Below are 19,199 nucleotides of genomic sequence, written 5' to 3'. Positions count from 1 at the left end.
TCCAAAATTTTGCCGCCCTGTGCTCGAGCACAGAATAGCACTTACCTAAATACGGGCCTGACTGGTCTATGGAGTAAGTAGCATTGAAGATCAGAGTAACTGTAAAAGTAAATATTATTTTAGTGGAGGCACGTCAGAATTTCGGAGAGTGCATCATGGACCTTGGGTATGTGGACCCGTGTTGAAGGTAGTATGGAAATAAATTAAAAATAGCTTCTCAGACAATTATGCCGCGAATTTTCAATTTATTCCTAATTTGTGATAATAGACTAAATTCTTTACAACATGGTACCTGTCAAAATTAATAAAGCATGTAAAAGCATTATTAAAAAATCTTACTATTCTTACAATGATTTTCCTTTCGTGCCTTTGAACAAAAGTTTGAATGGTAATGCTCGGACTGAAAGCAACACAACAATTTGTTTACTATTCAATAGAAAAGAAAAACAGTTAAGTTACTCATATTTACAAATGCAGAAAAATTCTATATTAAGGAATGGCTGTTTGGTATCTATTTAGAACATCTATACATAGAAGTATGAAAAATGAAGAATATTAATACATTAATACATCTGTTCATTGAAGCTCTAATAACTAGGATATATGAAAGTAGACATCAGTGCTTATAGTTCATGTCTGTCGCAGAATTACAGTTGACCTGAATTACTCCATGAAAAATGAATACTATGATTAAAGAAGTTACTAGTTCTACTTTCTTTGTATTATTAAAATATATATATATATATATATGTTTTTACAACAGTTGACAGAAATATATGTAAAATTATTTTATACAAACTTTTTCAATTTGAAGTTTCTGAAACACTCATAGACCAAAAACAACGAAAGGAAAACAATGACCCTACTTTTCACTCTAATATACAGTATTTATTTAAAATTTTGTTACAAAGCAGGTTACATGACAATGGCTTCTGATCACATTGCTTAATTACAAACTTATTACAATCAAAGAACAAAGAAATATCAGTAAGTTTAAAACACAGCTATGTCCCTAAACTTATTTATTTATTTTACAAAAATAAATATATTATGTACAAGTTACACAAAAGCTGTTTTATTATCTTCAGAAGTATGTTTAGTATCTTATATAATTTATAGAAGAAAATAAATTTCACGCAACTCATTAACATGATCTTTGTGCATCTGATTGATGCAGGGTCCCACCTGACCTTTCACCACGCTCTTAGAATTCTTGAGATATATACATCAGTTATTGATCGTGATTATATTAATCAAAATAGCAAGATTTTATTCTAATTATTTTGTAATTACAGCACGTTATATGATAATGTTATTCCCTTTCGAACAAAAAACACTAGGTTTAACTTGACGATCACCCCGATCACAACTAAAAGGTCAAATGTGTGTGAATGTATTAACGAATTATAAAATGCGAGAAACATTTGAAAAGTTCTCGGCAGATGGCAGCACTAATTCAAACCAAGGTAGACAACTTTTTGTTACGATAAATTTGCATAATTGTAAATTATTTTTGGACCACATACGTATTCATTTCAAACAAATACATTTTTTGAATATCCAGCTGTCATTATCAATTCGGTGAAGGATATGAAGACAACAGGAATATTTAATAAATAATAATAATAATAATAATAATAATAATAATAATAATAATAATAATAATAATAATAATAATAATAATAATAATAATATGTAAAATGTTTTGGGGCCTCGGCTTCATCAGTTGCAAGTTTTGTCAAATGGACAACCAAAATCTGTCACTATACCAGATATTATTGAAGAAGTATACACTGTACTCCAAGATCATCCGTTAAAGATGAGTTATATTGCAGGAGCTCTAAGAATTTCAAATAAACCAGTTTTTACGTTTTGATTTTAAAAAAATCCATGAAAACACTGTCTGCAAGACATGTGTCTCGATTGCTATCGATTGACATAAAACGAATCAAAATGCAAATCTCTAAGGGGAACTTAGGATCGTTTAAGAAATATTTAAGGAACAGGAGTCAAAACAACCTGATTTTCTTTGTCCAAAGAAGACCATGTGCATGAAATCTAAAATAGCTGGAAGTTATGGAAAACTTGTGAGTCAGGTACACATAAAAATAATGTTTAAAAAGGGTGGGTTCATCTAAGAAGACTAATTTTACAACATGATTATGCTTGTCCCTATACGAATGTGTTTGCAATAGCTAAACTCAACGAGTTAGAATATAGTTTGCTGCTACATACGCCTTATATACCAGATTTGGCTTATCATATTTTCAGTTCTTCTCGAAGGAGAAAAATAACTTGATTGTTTCTTATTTTCTTCTGACAAATCTGACTGCTTCAATTGCATAACAGATCATAATATTATTAGATCAAATATATTAGTGCTAAGAGAAATTATATTAGAAATTAATCACCATTTTGAGGACTTTAATTAATGTTTTGTACATGATTGTAAGAACAATGGCCTTCCTACTATACATTAATTACAAATCATCTTACTCATTGTAAATTTAGTTGGACTTTTTTACTAAATTCACTTTTCTTTCAGCAACAAGATTATGATATATGAATTGCAGTATGAGCAGTAATGAGGCTAACAAATGTTTCATAATATGTAGTTTTATTTTTAATTTTCTTTGTTTTTATTATATAATTTATCGGAATTTTCTTTCTAATACATGGGTCATTTCTTGCTCACCCATTTTTATGAAGCTTGTGAAAAGGTTGGTTTTCACATAACTCTGCTGCCGTTTCGACATATTACAATATTAATGGAAAAAACTAGCAATGGTATTTTATGTTGCACCACTTTCTTGATACTGCAATATCTCCGATCAATAAAGCTAGCGTAACAACTCAAAAACATTGGAAATATATTGGAAAGACAGATTATAAATATTTAATTCGTAAAACATTTGTTTGAAATTTTCATATGTTCCATGTTTAAGTTTGAACATCAAAGCATAAAACTTTCCGTCCGAATTTATGCAAATTTTGTGAATCTAAAGCACCATAATATTTGTACCTATATAACCAAGAAAAATCTTGATCAGTCAGAAGATTATGTGGTCAAAATAGTATATGCCCATGAGTAAGGACAGACTTTCTTCCCCGCGCATTGGTTTGGAGAGGAATGGTATTAGTGTGAAAAGTGGTGTTATTTACTAACTGTAATTCAGTCGCGATGAACTTGATGTTGTAAATCTCTGCTCCATCAGCTGGTTTTCATTATCTTAATCCCTACCGGGCTATATGAATAATCCAATGATAAAATACTATACATAAGCGTTTGATATGCCCCTGAAAAGAATAACAAATCGAATGAAATGAAAGTGAACAAGAGAGTCAGAAGCTCTACTTTTAATTCTAACATGGGCTTCCACTGTCTTCCATCCAATTCATACAGAATCATTATAATGCAGTACTAGTTACCAGCCTCCAGCAGGTTTCATCGCTAAGCCAGAAGACAACCATCTCTGCCATGACCTTAGACAAATCATAACAAACAAATAACGCTATGCTAACATTTCTCTTGCTTTTCGCCACAATATGTTTGCAATTTTTTAGTCTGTATAATTAGACTCATTATATTTGTATTCATGAAACGATGTAGGGTATTCATTTGAAAGTTTTTGTAGCATTCATTATTTTTCTATTGAACTTAATATACAACAATTAGCATAATATCAACTTAGATTGTTATGATATTTTTTAGCAATCAATGTACCCTCATGTCCAAAATTATTGTCGCATGTCTATAAATATGTTGTAGTAATATAATTTAATAACGATTTCGCCCGGTATTTCTTACAATGTTAGTATGTGTATAACCGGCAAAGACATGTATAGGGCAAATTTCATGTCAATAGAGCAGTAAATAAGAACAATAAAACGAAAATAAAACTTTCTTGTCCATTTAGCAACATTTTGTTTTACTCATTCTAATTTTCGTATTTATAATTCTTTTCGTATGAAATTTACCACAAATATACATTTCCCGATAATACACATAGTATCAATATTAAAAGTACCCTGCAAAATCATTATCAAATTATATTCTTACAAGAAGACAGTTATAGATACGCGCAGGCCCGTATCCAGGGGGTCTAGGGGGGTCGGGCCCCCCTAAATTTTTGCTGGCTCCCTAAAAGTTTTACGGTAGGCTTGTAAAAGAACTATAATATGGTGATGAACTATCATATGGTTGGATCGGGCACCGCCTAACTTCAGCCGGGACCCCTAAGTTTTTGAGCTGGCTACGGGTCTGGATACGCGACAATAATTTTGGACATGAGTGTACATGCAAAGACAAAATTAATTCAAGTAGATGCTTAGGTTAGTATGAATTTTTGAAAGTGTGCTTCTACACATTGCATTTAAGTAATGAAACAGAAAAACAAAGAAGTGAACGCTAGCAAATAAAGCAGCCATGTAGCAAATTAAAAAAAAAAAAAGTTGGCTAGAAAACATGATACTGGCCTCCTCTGTGAAAAAGGAAGAAAGAGTTTCAGGAAAATGCGAAGGAAAGAGCGATCAGAAGAAATTAATCAAAGAAAGAAGTATAAGAAACAAAGAGAAAGATGGATCAACAATGATGTAAGATAGGCAACACGCAGCGACCTATGAAACTTTATGTCTACTGCAAACAAGAGACATGAATGAGGAGAAAATAAAATGTCGACAACAATTTTGACGGACATTTTCTATTACAGATGTGCTATAAGATATGCCATTAGAGAAGATACCTAAATTACATTGCAAAAAAAAAAAAAAAAAAAAAAAAAAAAATGTGAAGGCTACCATGTATGGTACATCAAGAGTGCGGAAGTTCTAGAGAACTAACCCTATTATATTCATCTGATAAATGAAGTAGTATATTGTAATATCAATGAATTCCCTAAAACTAAGCGAAGCACTTTTCAAGCCAGTTTTACTCATATATTCAAACAATAGCGCGCAAGATTATGCAAGCTATTCCTCTATCATCATGCATAGGCGCATACTTTCATTAATTTTGCAAAAATTCTGTTTATTCAACAAATACTGAAATATATCCTAAAATGTGAGATTTTGCATGAAAGCAAATCTCACGATCCAGTTTCAGCAAACTCTAGAAGTGAGGACACGACATGCTGTTCTGGTATAGAATGGCCTACACTTCCCAGTTTTTGATTTCTCATGTTAATAATCGTTTTCACTACTCTTTTGAGTACTATTTTTAATTTTAGTGAATAACTTAAACCATGAAGAATAACAGAAATTTCTATAGGAAATTGTATTGTACCAACAGCATTAAATAGACTGCTGGTAAATAAACCAATAACTGTTAGCAAGTTCTTCCTATGTAGTATGCCAGAAATTTGAGGGCAGAGCTTATGACGTCATAATTGTCACCCATTCAAATTTCTACTTCCAACTCTTCAACTCATCATATTGTTTATTTACACACAAGAAGAAAAATGGCGAAGAGCGTAGAGAACTTCGTTAAACAATAAATAGGCCTATAATATAAAAATATTCTTACATAAATTTGAAAAGTATTAACTTTTAGGTACAAGTTTTAACATTAGGAGAAAATGAAATCCATTTAGATTTCGCCTTGAAACTGTCCGGAAATAATGTATTCATGAATTTGTTTGAAATAAAAAATAAAATTGAGGAATTTATTCTTAGACATTCAAACATGATCTTGTCTACATATAGTAATAATTTATTTGTAAAATTATTTATTTTAAGCATATGAGAGACTACTTTTAAATTATGTATATTATTTTAGTGCACACTGAGAAAAATCCGTTCTCCGGACAGCGGTATATTGTGCAAATATACGGAATCCTTTTGCTTACTACAGAAATCAATATGGAGCATACGTTATACATACGTACATACACACTGCCCTTAGATGTTACATCATGCCGTTGCATGATGTCTGACATCTAGCAGTTTTCCGTATATCACATGCATATACTTATGTTACATTCCTCAGCTATATGTTATATACGTCCATTTGTAGGTGAGATCCTGACCGCCTATATTGTTTCATATGGAAAGTACGTATAAATGGACCACTTGTACGGAAAATATTATAAAACATGCGTTTTCAGTTATACGTCTGCTGTACGTTAAGTCCAAAAACTAGAAGAATTACGCATATAACCTACCTTTTTAAGTACGCCACCTACAACTTTTTCTCAGTGTAGTGTAGTTTTCTGGCTTTCCTGGTTCATGTGTTTTAGGTAATTTTGTTTTAAATGTGTTACACAATATTATAAAACTAGTACATATACGTATATTTCTCAATAATTTAAAGTCAAGAATATTAGATTATATATATATATATATATATATATATATATATATATATATATATATATATATATATATATATAAATAAATCTAGTATTCTTGATTTTAAATTACTAAGGAATTTGTAATTTATTTATTTTTTTGTTACATTTCATTTATTCATCTATTTATTTGTTTGTGAATATTGTATCCAACGTTCTGTATGTTATTATAAGGGAAACCATGAGAAATAAATTATAACGTAATGAATTGTGAAATGATAATATGTAACCACTGCGAGATTCGAATCCGCGACAAATAAGTCCTGCTATTTCCGGAAATGCCTGCGACCGCTCGACCATACCAGCCAGTATTATCTCAAGAATAACAATTTATTATTAAAACATCTGAAAGGATTCAACTGGATGAGGCAAATATATTAAATTAAATTGGTCTACATTGACTACATTGAAATTTTCATCATAGTAGTATACCAGCATTTTCTTGTTTTACTTTTACCTCTAAATAAAATCTCAAAAGAAATGTTTTATTCGTTGTAGAAACAATTCAATTGACTTATCAGAACTAATATTTCATTGAACAAGATTAAGGTGCGCCTCTGTGCAGAATCAGTTAACTTAAAAATTTTATTTAACAATAAGACATTTATTGATCATATATGTTTTTAACGTGACGGGACGATATTGGTTTCAATCACATTTATCATCTATAACCATTTTAGGTAAACACGCTGACAATAAAAATATTCATACTGATAAATGTTGATGTATGCAATAGATTGTATAGTAAAATCTTGTACCATATGTTCAAGATGTTTCACATGTTAAGAAAATTACTATCGCAAGCTATAACGGAAATATAGCTTTTCTTTCTTTCTTTGTTATTATGCACAGTTCAGGTAGACAGTTTCTGGATTGCAGAGAACTTGTGTCAGTAATATAAAAGGCTTCTGAGTGAGTGTTTTGGATTACTTAATGCGAAAAGTAAATCAACTTGAACAGTATGTTAAGATAGATTTCAATAACTCTTTCTAAATTAAGCTCTTTGTAGCATAGACATGAACATGAAAGAACATTGTGAGAACTTTATATATATATATATATATATATATATATATATATATATATATATATATATATATATATATATATATATATATATATATATATATATATATATATATGTAGAACTTTATATATATAAACAGCCTTGTTGAAGAAAGGAAATCATTTATCGCGTTTATATGATGTAGATATTTAGTTGTGAGCAAGGTACAATAACAACGGATAAAGTAGAATAATGAGAAAAAAAAAGACACATATTCGCAAACACATTGTTTTACATATTAATTTAAGTACAGGTCTTTGATCAGTTTGTGTTTAATATGTTCAATAATTTACTTATAATGTTAATAGAATTAGTAATAATTTATACTTGACTGTAAATATAAAAACACATTCAAATTTGTTTATTTATTTTTGTATTGATTGTAAAATAGATCATGGTTTCTAATTATTTCACATGTTACTGGTTTGTATCCATTGAAATTAAAATTTCAATGTTTATACAACATAGATAACTTTAACTGAAATAGGCTGTATTCTATAGTTTTTTGTATTGATTCGAATAACTTAAAGCGAAATAAATTGTAGCAGCTAGAAATGAAATATTGGACGTCTGTAGAAGCGAAGAGTACATGAAAATGAAGGGCCAAGCCCACTTATCGTGCTTCTGAAAATACGTGATTTTTTTCTTCAGAATATTTAACAGTTTAATGCCAAAGGAACAGAGTATAATATAATTTCGAAAATAGCAACAACAATATTTCTATATCATATTAAATTCCTACAATCTGTGCTTACAAGGGAATCTCTTTATGTTTTCTATATGTGATTACAGTGTAACGCCTCGTTCATACCAAAAATATATGAGACGACGATCTTCAAGGGAAGTGGGATCTGAGCCAGACTAACTCCGACGTTTCTTCTGTTGTGGTGCTTTGCCTTTCCTTCCCCTTATTTTCAACACGTTAAATTTAAAGACAAAACACACCAGACGCCACACAGAATCATAAGCAATTCAGTAGGACAAACAGATACGTCAGCATGAGATACAGGGTTACTGAATGAGAAAATATTTTTTGTAGTTTTAAAGAACATACGAACATTTTATATCTGATACCACATTGAAAAATTACTGCTTTCTTTTCATTATCCTCTCATTGCATTATCATTAGGGAAACAGGATTTAATCTGGAATGGATCGTAACACATATAGCTAAGAAAAAGGCGTAAACATTACAGCTTGTAGACTTCCAAACTGTGCTATTCATAAGTATCGAAAGTCTTATGTTAAGTTGTAGTCTATGTCCGTCAGTCAGTCTGTCGACATGTATCAGAGCAAAAACGGTAAGAGATATCGAAAAGCGGCTTTTTGGAACCGATTCAGGTCCCAACAATAAACTCCATCTCATCTGTTTACTTTCTATTCAAACCGGAAGTGGTAGAAATCAATCGTTTCCGATTTCAACGTGGATCGCCATGGAATAGAAACGCTAATAAATAGCGATAAGCAGTTTTTCGGAATCGATTCAGCGTTTCAAGAAAATATATTACCTTCACCGTATTAGTATACGAAAAACCGAACGGGTAGAAATTTATTACCACTTCTGGTTTTAATATTGATCTCCATAGATCGAAAACTAAGAGATAGCGACAAGTTTTTTTAGGAATCTATTCATAGACCTACAACTTAACACTGAATCCGAACTACATGAACTCCCATAACGAATTGAAGCCAGGTCGCCTGCGCCCCTTAATACAGATGCCTTCTGCTTTAGTATATGCATGTTTGATATATACAGGGTGTCTCAAAAGTCCCCTGACAGGGTAATTCTGTTATCAGAGTTACAACAAAATGTAAGAGGGGAAACTGTCTTCAAATATGATGTTTTCAATCTAAAGTGAAGGATTTTTTTTCTTTTAATCGGACAAGCCGTTTGGGCTGTACACTCTTTATGCGCCCAGTGTTAAATGAAAATGCAACGGCGCATTTACCTGGACCCACAACATAAGTGAATAAAGTGACTGTCTTACGCTAACGTTCCGATGGCCAGCTCCCATTTCAAACAAGTCCTCATTCACCATACTCTTACAAAATTTGTCCACATCCCGTCCTGCCCTCAGTCAGCTTCTCTATTAATATCATGAGGTTAATTTCTTGAAATTACTCCTCGGACCCCATTTATAACTACGAATACATGTAAATCTACACACTACTATTTACCATATGGTCACAAAAACAACCCACATCCTTCTCCGCCCCTCCCCCTATTTTTAATGACGTGTTCGTTTCTACATCCGGGGCCCCATTTAGAGCCACGAACATATTTGTAAGAGTATGGTGAATGAGGGCATGTTTGAAATGGGGTCTGACCATCGACACGTTAGCGTAAGACAGTCGCTTTATTCACTCATATTGTGAGTTCAGGTAAATGGCAACGTTGCATTTTCATTTAACATTGGGTGCATAAAGAGTGTGCAGCTCAAACGGCTCGTCCAATTTAAAAAAAAAAATCCTTTACTTTATATTGAATACATCATATTTGGAGGCAGTTTCCCCTCTTACATTTTTTTGATAAAATTCTGATAATAACAGAGTTACCCTATGTCAGGGGACTTTTGAGACACCCTGTGTATATATAACGAAGAAAAGGTATATTTAAACATAGCGAAAACCTAAATGTCTAGCTGTAAGTTACAATATCGGGTATGTTGTAGTATATACTGATGCAATAACGATATATATCTTATCTATCCTTATTTGATCACGTTTGGCTTTTCTGTTTGTATATTGAATTAGCCTATGGTTCCATGTGGTGTGTTGTCTGTTTCCTCTGAAAATAAAAATCCCCTCTTGCCATTCTGTCTGTTTAAGCTTTACTGTAGACTACTATAATAAGAGGAGAGGAAAAATAGGCATGGCCTGAGAACAGTGTTACTACTAGTAGTAGCTAATTATTGTTAAAGAATATTACTTTTTAAATTTCCCTCGATGTACAAGGTCAAACTGGGCCAAGAGGTAGTGTGGCAATCGGACAATTTAACACGGAGGCCGCTTATCAGTATTACTATTTAGTTTTAAATGTCAGTGGCGATGTGTGCTCAACAACGTCCGATATGTGAACTGTTACTGTAGAGTAGGCTGGGGTAAAAGTGTGTGGCGTGAAAGTTCGTAGTGTCATTATCTTTCTTTCTGTTGAAGAGAGGTTAGCAACACGAAGTTATTGTAAAAGGTGTCACCGTAGATTGCTATAATATGTATTTACAGGTGGTTGGAACGAATAGTATGGAAACCATGAAGTGATTTCGTTTTCTTATCGTTCTGATGTAATATTTTCATTTTTGAAATCTGTATTTCGCAAGAAGATACAAACACAAGTACAATTAATATGATGTTCTGATTAAGTTATGTGTGATGTGTGGCATGACGTGTTAGATGAATCTAATTATTCTCTGTAAAAGGCAGTATTAATAGGTAGATTAACAAAACTGTAGAAGGGGTAAAAGTTTGCACACCATATTGGGGCAAAAGTACGCACAAGACAGTAATGTAAATTATCGTGTAACAAGCTAGGACCAAAGAGAGAAATTTTACGTTTGTATAATTGCTTATGATATGATTCACTTATGAGTTGAGTTGAGTTTATTTTGAGTTTAACGTCCCTTTCAGCAGCGAGGCTATATGAGACGTGGACGTACTGATTAACGTGGAATCCGAACCACATGAGCTCCCGCCGGGAATCGAACCCGAATCTCCACGCCAAAGGCGCGTACGCTAACCGCTTAGCCACGGACGAGCTCCTGATTCACTTATGAAAATAACTAAACTTATTTCCAGTGCAAAGTACGAATCCAGTTCTTATCAATTTTTGCAGAATTATTGAGTTGATTCGTTCGTGCCGTTAGGGACCCAAGGATACATTTCTTCTTTGAGGGGTGAACCAATCAGAGAGTGGATTACAGATCAGCTTCCCACATTGTTTACAATCTGGGCCCAACGTTCAAGCATTTGTCGGATGCCTTTACGAAAAAGAAGAAAAAACGGCTTGGATGCATAAAATTCATCAATGAAATTTCGCAGCTGCTCCTCGTTTTCATAAAGTTATGTGCCATTAAATGCATTTGACAGGTACTGAAGGGGACGTAATTTCTAGGAGGCAAATCCGGGAAATACGCTAAATGAGGAAAATCTTTCATTGAAGCTGCTGAATGCCAACGGTAGTCATGTGTGCCACATGCAATCTAGTATTGTCCATTTATTAGTTCTTTTTTCTTGGAGTGTTACACGAACACTTTGGAATTGATCAGTTCAGCAGCAGCGATGGCATGATTACGTGGTAGAACTTCACTGTGAATAATCCTTCCACGTACCACCAGACATACAGCATTGTCTTCTTGGGATGCAAACTCTGTTTGGGACATAGTATTGCCTTCCTGTTTGGGCTGACCCATTCTTTCTTCTGCTTAAAGTTTACGTATAGGCTAAATTTCTATCTCCGGCAACAATACGTGAGAGAAAAAGCTGATATTGGTGACAGGATTCACGATGACGGATAAGCACAAAAATCATACATTGCAGCACGCTAGTTCTTGTCTTCACTGAATGAACGAGACACCTATGAACCAAGTTTTTGAACTTTTTCCATACGTTTAAAGTATTTCACAACAGTTGCCTTTCCACTGTCCATTTCCGTGGCCTATCCTTGGGTGCTTTGATGAGGATCAAATTGTTTAAATGGTCCTCATCAAAGTAGGATGGGCGTCAGGCCCGTAGCCAGCCCAAAAATGTAGGGGGGCCCGACCCAACCATATTATAGTTCATTTGCAAGCCTGCTGTGAAAAGTTTAGGGGGCCAGTGAAAATTTAGGCCCCTCCCCGTGGATACGGGCCTTGTGGGCGACCAGAACGTGAGGAATCGCTCAGATCAAAATTTCCTCTTCTAAATTTGTCAACCATTTCTGGGTGGTCCTTTCAGTACTAGTGTCCTTCCCATACATTTGTCTGGATGCCTCTGCGGTACTACAACCTTTGTCCAACTCATACAGGAGTACATGACGGATTTTTAAAATTTTAATTTTAGTTTAGCATGCATTTCAGCAGCGAGTCAATATGAGACGTGGACCTACAGGTTAATGGGATCTGAACCACGTGAGCTTCCCTCCTGGAATTGAACCCAGATCTCCCACACCGAATGCGCGTACGCTAACCGCTTAGCCACGAGGGAGCTCCGAGAACATATTTGAGATAATTCTTTTTTTCAACTGAACACTCCATACTTCAGACCGTGAATAGCGAAAATTGATTAGCTACACATTACTGATATTATAGCTACAATTTGGTATATTCCACAGCACTGCCATTATCACTGACGTCTGGCAAAAAAAAAAAAAAATAATAATAATATATATATATATATATATATATAAACAGAACGAATTAATGAATAAGCTCAATACCGGAGGAAAACACACTTTATTTCTCCTTGGAATCTGTTCTTCGTGAAAATAGGATTCACAGGTATAAATTTCACCTCACAAATCCGTAAGATTCAGCCCTTGAGAGATGCTTATAAATCTGTTAAAGGCCCATCTAGCATAAAACTGTACTTTGTAAATAAACTAAGGAGAGTCACTTCAAAATTTCAGATAGTAGAATTGTTTGGTCTCGTGTTAGTGGGTGTGTATCAGTAGGAAAGTTGTCAGTGTTTCTAAAATATGTGAGACTCGAACCTCTGTTGGAATCAGAAGTTTTCAGTGACGAAGACTTTCCATCATCGGCAGTAACAGATGTGCACAGTAATGAGGAAATGTCATCTCTGCAGCAACAGACAAGCAATTGTATGAATTTGATGAAGTAGAAGATGCAGTACCATGAACTTCCGGTGCCTAACAAGTACAGAAGTGGTTTGAGCGTAAAGCCTTATGTACCTGTACAGCGATCTCAAATCAGATTAGATAGTAGTTTGGATTTGGAATCTCCGTTTGACCCTCCAATTCTAGCAACTGTTAAATCAGTTTCCCTGGCTTTATCATATCACTCCCCAAAAGGCAGTAGACAAACAACAAAGGCAAAAGATGTGAAATAACTACCAATTATTACCAGTTTGCCGTTTAAAAATATGTTACAAACAAAAGCTCAAGATAAGGCGAGAAATTGAAACTTGAAAGACGCTCCTCAAATACTTAGAAAGTCAATTAAAGGTGAATCCTCTGTAGCCAGTGATAACACACTCTCATATATATTTTTTTTTAAAAAAAAAAAAGGAAAAAGAAAGTGGCTGAAGTTGAGGGTTCTATATTCTGTCTACAATGTGAAGAGGTATACCCGGAACTGCATTTGAAACTGATCATGTGCAAGTTTTGTGAAGACTGGTGACATGAAGCCTATTCCAATTATGAAGGTAGAGGGACTTCATTGGTGATAACTGCTAAGAGAATCAAAACAATATTATTTTTGCTTACAACAAAGTATTGTTTCCATATTTAGTTTGTCAATGCAGTTTACATATAATCGTTGTATAAATTATAATTTATATTTCATATAATATTAATACACCCTTACAGTATTACTGTTTTGTACTTTTGTTGTCCCATGCGAACTTTTACCCCACCTGTGAGTCAAAAGTGCATTTTCGTTAATGGTTAAATAACCATTTATTGCAACCAGAATCTTAAAATTAAGTTATTAGATTGGAACATACTATTTTTTAAAAATAATAATATTTGAAGATTGTCAGACGTAAATAACGAACTTCTGGTCCTCTTTACAATGGAGATATGAGGGGTCAAAAACTATATATATATATACTCTTGTTCCACTCTACTCTATGAATTCGAACTTAGGCATAGTGCTGCGACAGCAATTCAAAACTTTTGCCATTCGGAAAGGGAAGCTCCAGTGAAGCACAGCTTTGAAAATCGTTGTTTCCAGAAATTTCGTGCAGGTTGTAAAAATTAAGAAAATCAGCCAAGGGTCGTCCACCAGGGTAACGGATTCTGAGTACACACGACACGCCATTGAGAAAAAAATCATCCATTAGCACACAATGATTGTCAAAGCATTTTGGCATGTTCCAGTTCATTGTAGTGCATCGAACTCGGATAAAACATCAGGAGCTGCTGCATTGTGCACACGAGTTTACCCTAGCTCAGTCCCAGAGGAGAATGGATATGAGCCGACAACTGATACAAAACCCGCGTGATTTACATGATCGTTACATGAGACGGTATTTTTCGAATTGCAAATGTGCCAAAACGGTGATTGAGCAAGGTTCAACTTCCAGAATCTGTTATCAAACAGGGCCGTTTCTTGCATAAAGTCATGCTTTGTGTGTGGTGGAACTACGAGGGGATAATTTACTTCGAGTCCATTCTTAAGGGTCGTAACATCAATGCTGCATTTATTCTGAACAGTTGGAGCGAATGTATGATGCTCTACGCCAAGAATGTCCTACATAAGTGAATCGAAAGCGTGCCCTGCTGCAATAGAATAACATAAGCAACAAAAATGCAGGAACTTAATGGCATTGAACTGATGCTTCACCTGGTATATAGTTCTTGTCCCTTCAGATTACTATCTGTTTTGGTCCATAACCCACTTACTGAAATCACGATGCTTCACCAACCAGTAGGAGATGGAAATAGCAGTTACCGACTTATTCGCGTGGACGTAGTATCGACATGAAATCGAGGAACTGGCAGGAAGGTGACTCCAGACAGTCAATCATGAGGAATTATACTTTGAACGTTAACCTGATTTCATTGTACTGTAGTAAATACATGTATGTTGCTACCAGAATATGCAAGACTTATGATTGATCCTTGTAAGTAAAATGTAATAAGTTGATAAAATGTTGTAAATGTTTTAAAAGTACGTCAAGATAATCATTATTGGTTAAATAAAGTTGTTGGATCGCATAATATTATTGATCTAGATATGATGACATATGATTCAGATCAGTGGTTCTCAAAGTGGGATCCGCGGGGCTAGCCAAGGGGTCCACGACACCTAAAATTTGAAATGTGATGTAATAAAATGCTGTTATGCAAGAAGTATTTTTAAGATTAGCAAACTGCAGCTGTGGGCAATACGAGTACAAAACAATAACTATGCATCATTTCTAGTGCTCAAGGATTTCATTGGTTCTTCAAGTGAAAAACTCTCTGCTGAAATGCACAAAATAATTGTAAGACACATAAAACCATTAGCTGCAAGTTTTCGGGAATATTTCCCTGTTCCACAACCTGGTAATTGTTGGATTGAAACCTATGACATACAAGTTATGAATCTTTCTAACACAGTACAACTATTGGAACTAGTTGTATTGCTGTGAGTATGAAGAGTTGTCTAAAAAGGCATTGCAACATTTGATATCTTTCCCTACCACTTACTTAGGTGAGCGGACTTTTTCTGTTCTATGCAGTATTAAAACCTTAAAGCAAAATCGTCTTATGTGGAATCGGACCTAAGATTCCTTTTTAAAAAAAAATCAGTCTTGAAAGTTACTGTATTTTCAACTGAAATTTCGTTCACTAGGAAATAATCATGTATCTTTAGAATAAATTACTTATGGCATTATTTTTCTTGTCAGTGGTAATTCTAATTAGTATTTTTTTAAATACCATGTGAAATTTCAGATAGCATTGCAAGAGCGTCCGCAGATCACTTTCCGAATGAGCAGGGGGTCCGCGTTATCGGAATGTTTGAGAACCACTGATCTAGATAATTGAAAATTATCATTCAAACATTGTTAGGAATTTTCTTTGGGTACGATTTCCCATAAGGTTAAAAAAAAAAAAAAATACGAGAATTCAAAAGGACATGTATGTTAAATATTTCTGTTATGAATGATAGTGTGCGTGCTTAAGAAATTAAATATTTGCACTTTTCCTTTAAGAAGGTCACAGTGGGACTTCTATTTTTAAGCATCAAATCTAGTTTGTTTGTAGGAAAGTAACTGCTTTTTTGGAAAAATTATTACTTTTAAAGTTATAATTTTGTTAGCATTAATCGTAGTTGAACATAAATTATCAATAGCCATTCGGAGCCTTATTCAGTTTGTCTTGAATACACTCAATTTTCCTTTCTTTTACATACACTATATATTTTGTAGAGAAAGGCTATGTTAAAATTTCCATGAAAGAATTACACTTCCGATAAAAAGAATCTTATATTTTTACTTTAATTTTCTTTGGAAAGATTTATAGAACTTGGAAAACTTACAGTTATTTCATATATTTAAATAATTAAATATACTCTATAATAAGTAGTTATTCTATGTGAAAATTGATTAAAGCAAAAACCCTGATAATATTCATTTATTGTAGTGGTTGAAGTCATTTTCTATTTTGTAATATAAAATATCTAAAATACCAGATGTGTTCTGTATTAATTTGCGCTGTCATCTCGCTTGGAGTCTCGTCTGTTTTGCCTACATCCATCGATGTTCCCACTTTCCGTTCCTTCACTAAGATTAAACATATTAATATTTGAGAAATCAATTTTTCAATCAACAGTAAAATATTCTATATCGATGATAGGCTGCATATATATTACCAACCGCACTTGATTCAATGATAGGCAATCACCTTTCTTTACCTGTACTCTTCACCTAGTCATCCACATGAATTTAACTTATTTTTACTATTTATGTAAATGAAATATAGTTAATAAGTAAGTAATAGAGCTCAACATAGCTATGAAAACTTAACTTTACTCTGTGTGATTTTTTTTACAATACTAAAATAATGAAAAATAGCATTTTTTGTAAAGTATACTGTTTATTATTTGTGAAATGCTGTGAAATGAGTTGATTGATATGTTAACGAATTTTAGCATTGCCCACAAATGTGTAAAGTATAAATTATAATGTCAAAATTGAATCATTTAGAAGTATACTTTAAAGTAGCTACACAATTTTTAAGTTGAATTTTGGAGCAAGTTAAATTCCTAGGTAATATAATATTTAAAGACTTTTTAAATTTCGTTTTGATTATTTACTAAAAATCGGAGGAGATGAACATTGGGGAAAAATCAAAAGTGTTCCTATATCAAATTCTGGCATGTACGAAGGTCATCCAGAAAATAAAGACTAGTTACACAAATGGAAAAAAAATATTTGTTGGGAAAAACAACTCTGTTACGTACCTAAAGCTTTCTTTATTTCTCTACATAATCACCACCTTCATTTAAACATTTGTCGTACCTATTCACGAGCTTCAGAATTCCCATGTTATATTATTCTGCCGCCAGTTCATTAAGCCAAGTAGTCACTGAATTCAAATATGGCAACCGTCTTTTGGATCGTAGAGGTGTTCTTTTGGTGGATTTCATGCCAAAAGGCACTAAGATTAATGCAAATCGTTATTATGAGACTTTAAAAGCTACGGCGAGCCATCCAAAACCACTCTCTAACTCAAGAATTGCTGGATCAATTCGGATGGAAAATTTCTGATTATTCACCCTATGGTCTTGACCTTGCTCCTAGCGATTTCCCCCTTTTTCCTAAGCTAAAAGAGTTTCTGGGTGGTAAACATTTTGAAAGTGATGAACATTTGGAGAGTGCAGTGATCACCTAGCTCAATGAGGTGGCGGCAGAAAAGTATAATATAAGTCTCGTGACCAGGTACGACAAATGTTTAAATGTAGAAGGTGATTATGTAGAGAAGTGAAGGAAGCTTCAGGTATCTAACATAATTTTCTTCAATAAATATTGCATTTTTCATTTTGTATAACTAAACGGTCTTTATTTTCTAGATGACCCTCGTAAAACAACGGAATAGATATGGTATTTTATCAGCGTTTAATTTCAGAGAGATTGAGTTGTTGAAACGTTAGATTTAAAATAGTATTAAGGAATAGTGCTTGTACTAACTAGTACCCTGTCACACATAAATAGCTACGGTGACAAGGTAGCTACATACATTAGTTGTCAGTATGATATACTAAAGCAAAAACTATTCAGTCTTTTAGCAAGTGATGTAAAAATAATATATATGAGTTATTTGCATGAGTGCAAAAATAGCTTCAAAATATTATAGACATTATCTCTGTAACAACGCAGCGGAACAATTATAAACATTAACATGCTGTATGATAATAAAAATGTTCATGTTTGGATGACTTTGAATTATTCATAGTTACTCATTTTCTACTTATAAAGTGCACCTTAATTTTTTCATACAATAGAATATATCTTTTTTAATTACACAAATACTGTTATATTTACACACACACACACAACAACAGCAATATAAACAAAATCCATTCTTTCTTTACTTTCTAAATACAATATTCATTTCTAATACTGACAAATACTTAATACAAGCCTGAAAATAAATTTGTTTCTCAAAAATAATCTGAGAAATTTTACTGTTGGATTGGACTTCATTATCGTAAAATTTATTTCATGACGTTTGTGACGCTCCTTGAGAATTACTCTCTCGCTCAGTGGAGGATCTGCATCGTTTTCCAAGAGGTTCAAGAAGCATAACAATTCCTCCCATCAACATGCACGTTCCCATGAAATAGAAACAGTATTGGTATCCTCCTGTTACATCTTTCAGAAAACCTGTGATAAAACAAAAATACAGTATTTAAAAAATGCATAAACGTTAACATGCATGAATATAACTGTAAAATTATTTATAATTCATTTTGCATGTTTTCTTCTATTTCTATTTTAGATAATAAATATTCAGTAATCAGTATTTCAGTGCTGGTGTATTGCATATTAATATCTTTTAAGAAGCACAGTAATATGTTTTATATTTCTATAGAGTGTATCAAGGTTCCTATATATGTTATCACATTCATCAACAAACATGGTTTTGCTAC

At 33.3% G+C, this 19,199-nt stretch overlaps 1 protein-coding gene across 1 annotated transcript in view; it reads right to left on the bottom strand.

Moving 5' to 3' along the window:
- Positions 1-7,475: 7,475 nt before the first annotated feature.
- LOC145680926 (monocarboxylate transporter 12-like) overlaps positions 7,476-19,199 on the bottom strand; it is a 215,241-nt gene continuing 203,517 nt past the window's right edge. The window contains exon 5 of the mRNA XM_081752093.1: positions 7,476-18,933. Coding sequence (XP_081608219.1) covers positions 18,770-18,933 — 164 coding nt within the window. The 3' untranslated portion in view covers positions 7,476-18,769. The remainder of the gene's footprint in view (positions 18,934-19,199) is intronic.

Source organism: Thermobia domestica, chromosome 3 (assembly GCF_964235325.1).
Source record: "Thermobia domestica chromosome 3, izTheDome1.hap1.1, whole genome shotgun sequence".
NCBI classification, from domain to species: domain Eukaryota; kingdom Metazoa; phylum Arthropoda; class Insecta; order Zygentoma; family Lepismatidae; genus Thermobia; species Thermobia domestica.
Note: the sequence above shows the minus strand (reverse complement) of the source record. Positions and strands in the feature narration are given on the sequence as shown.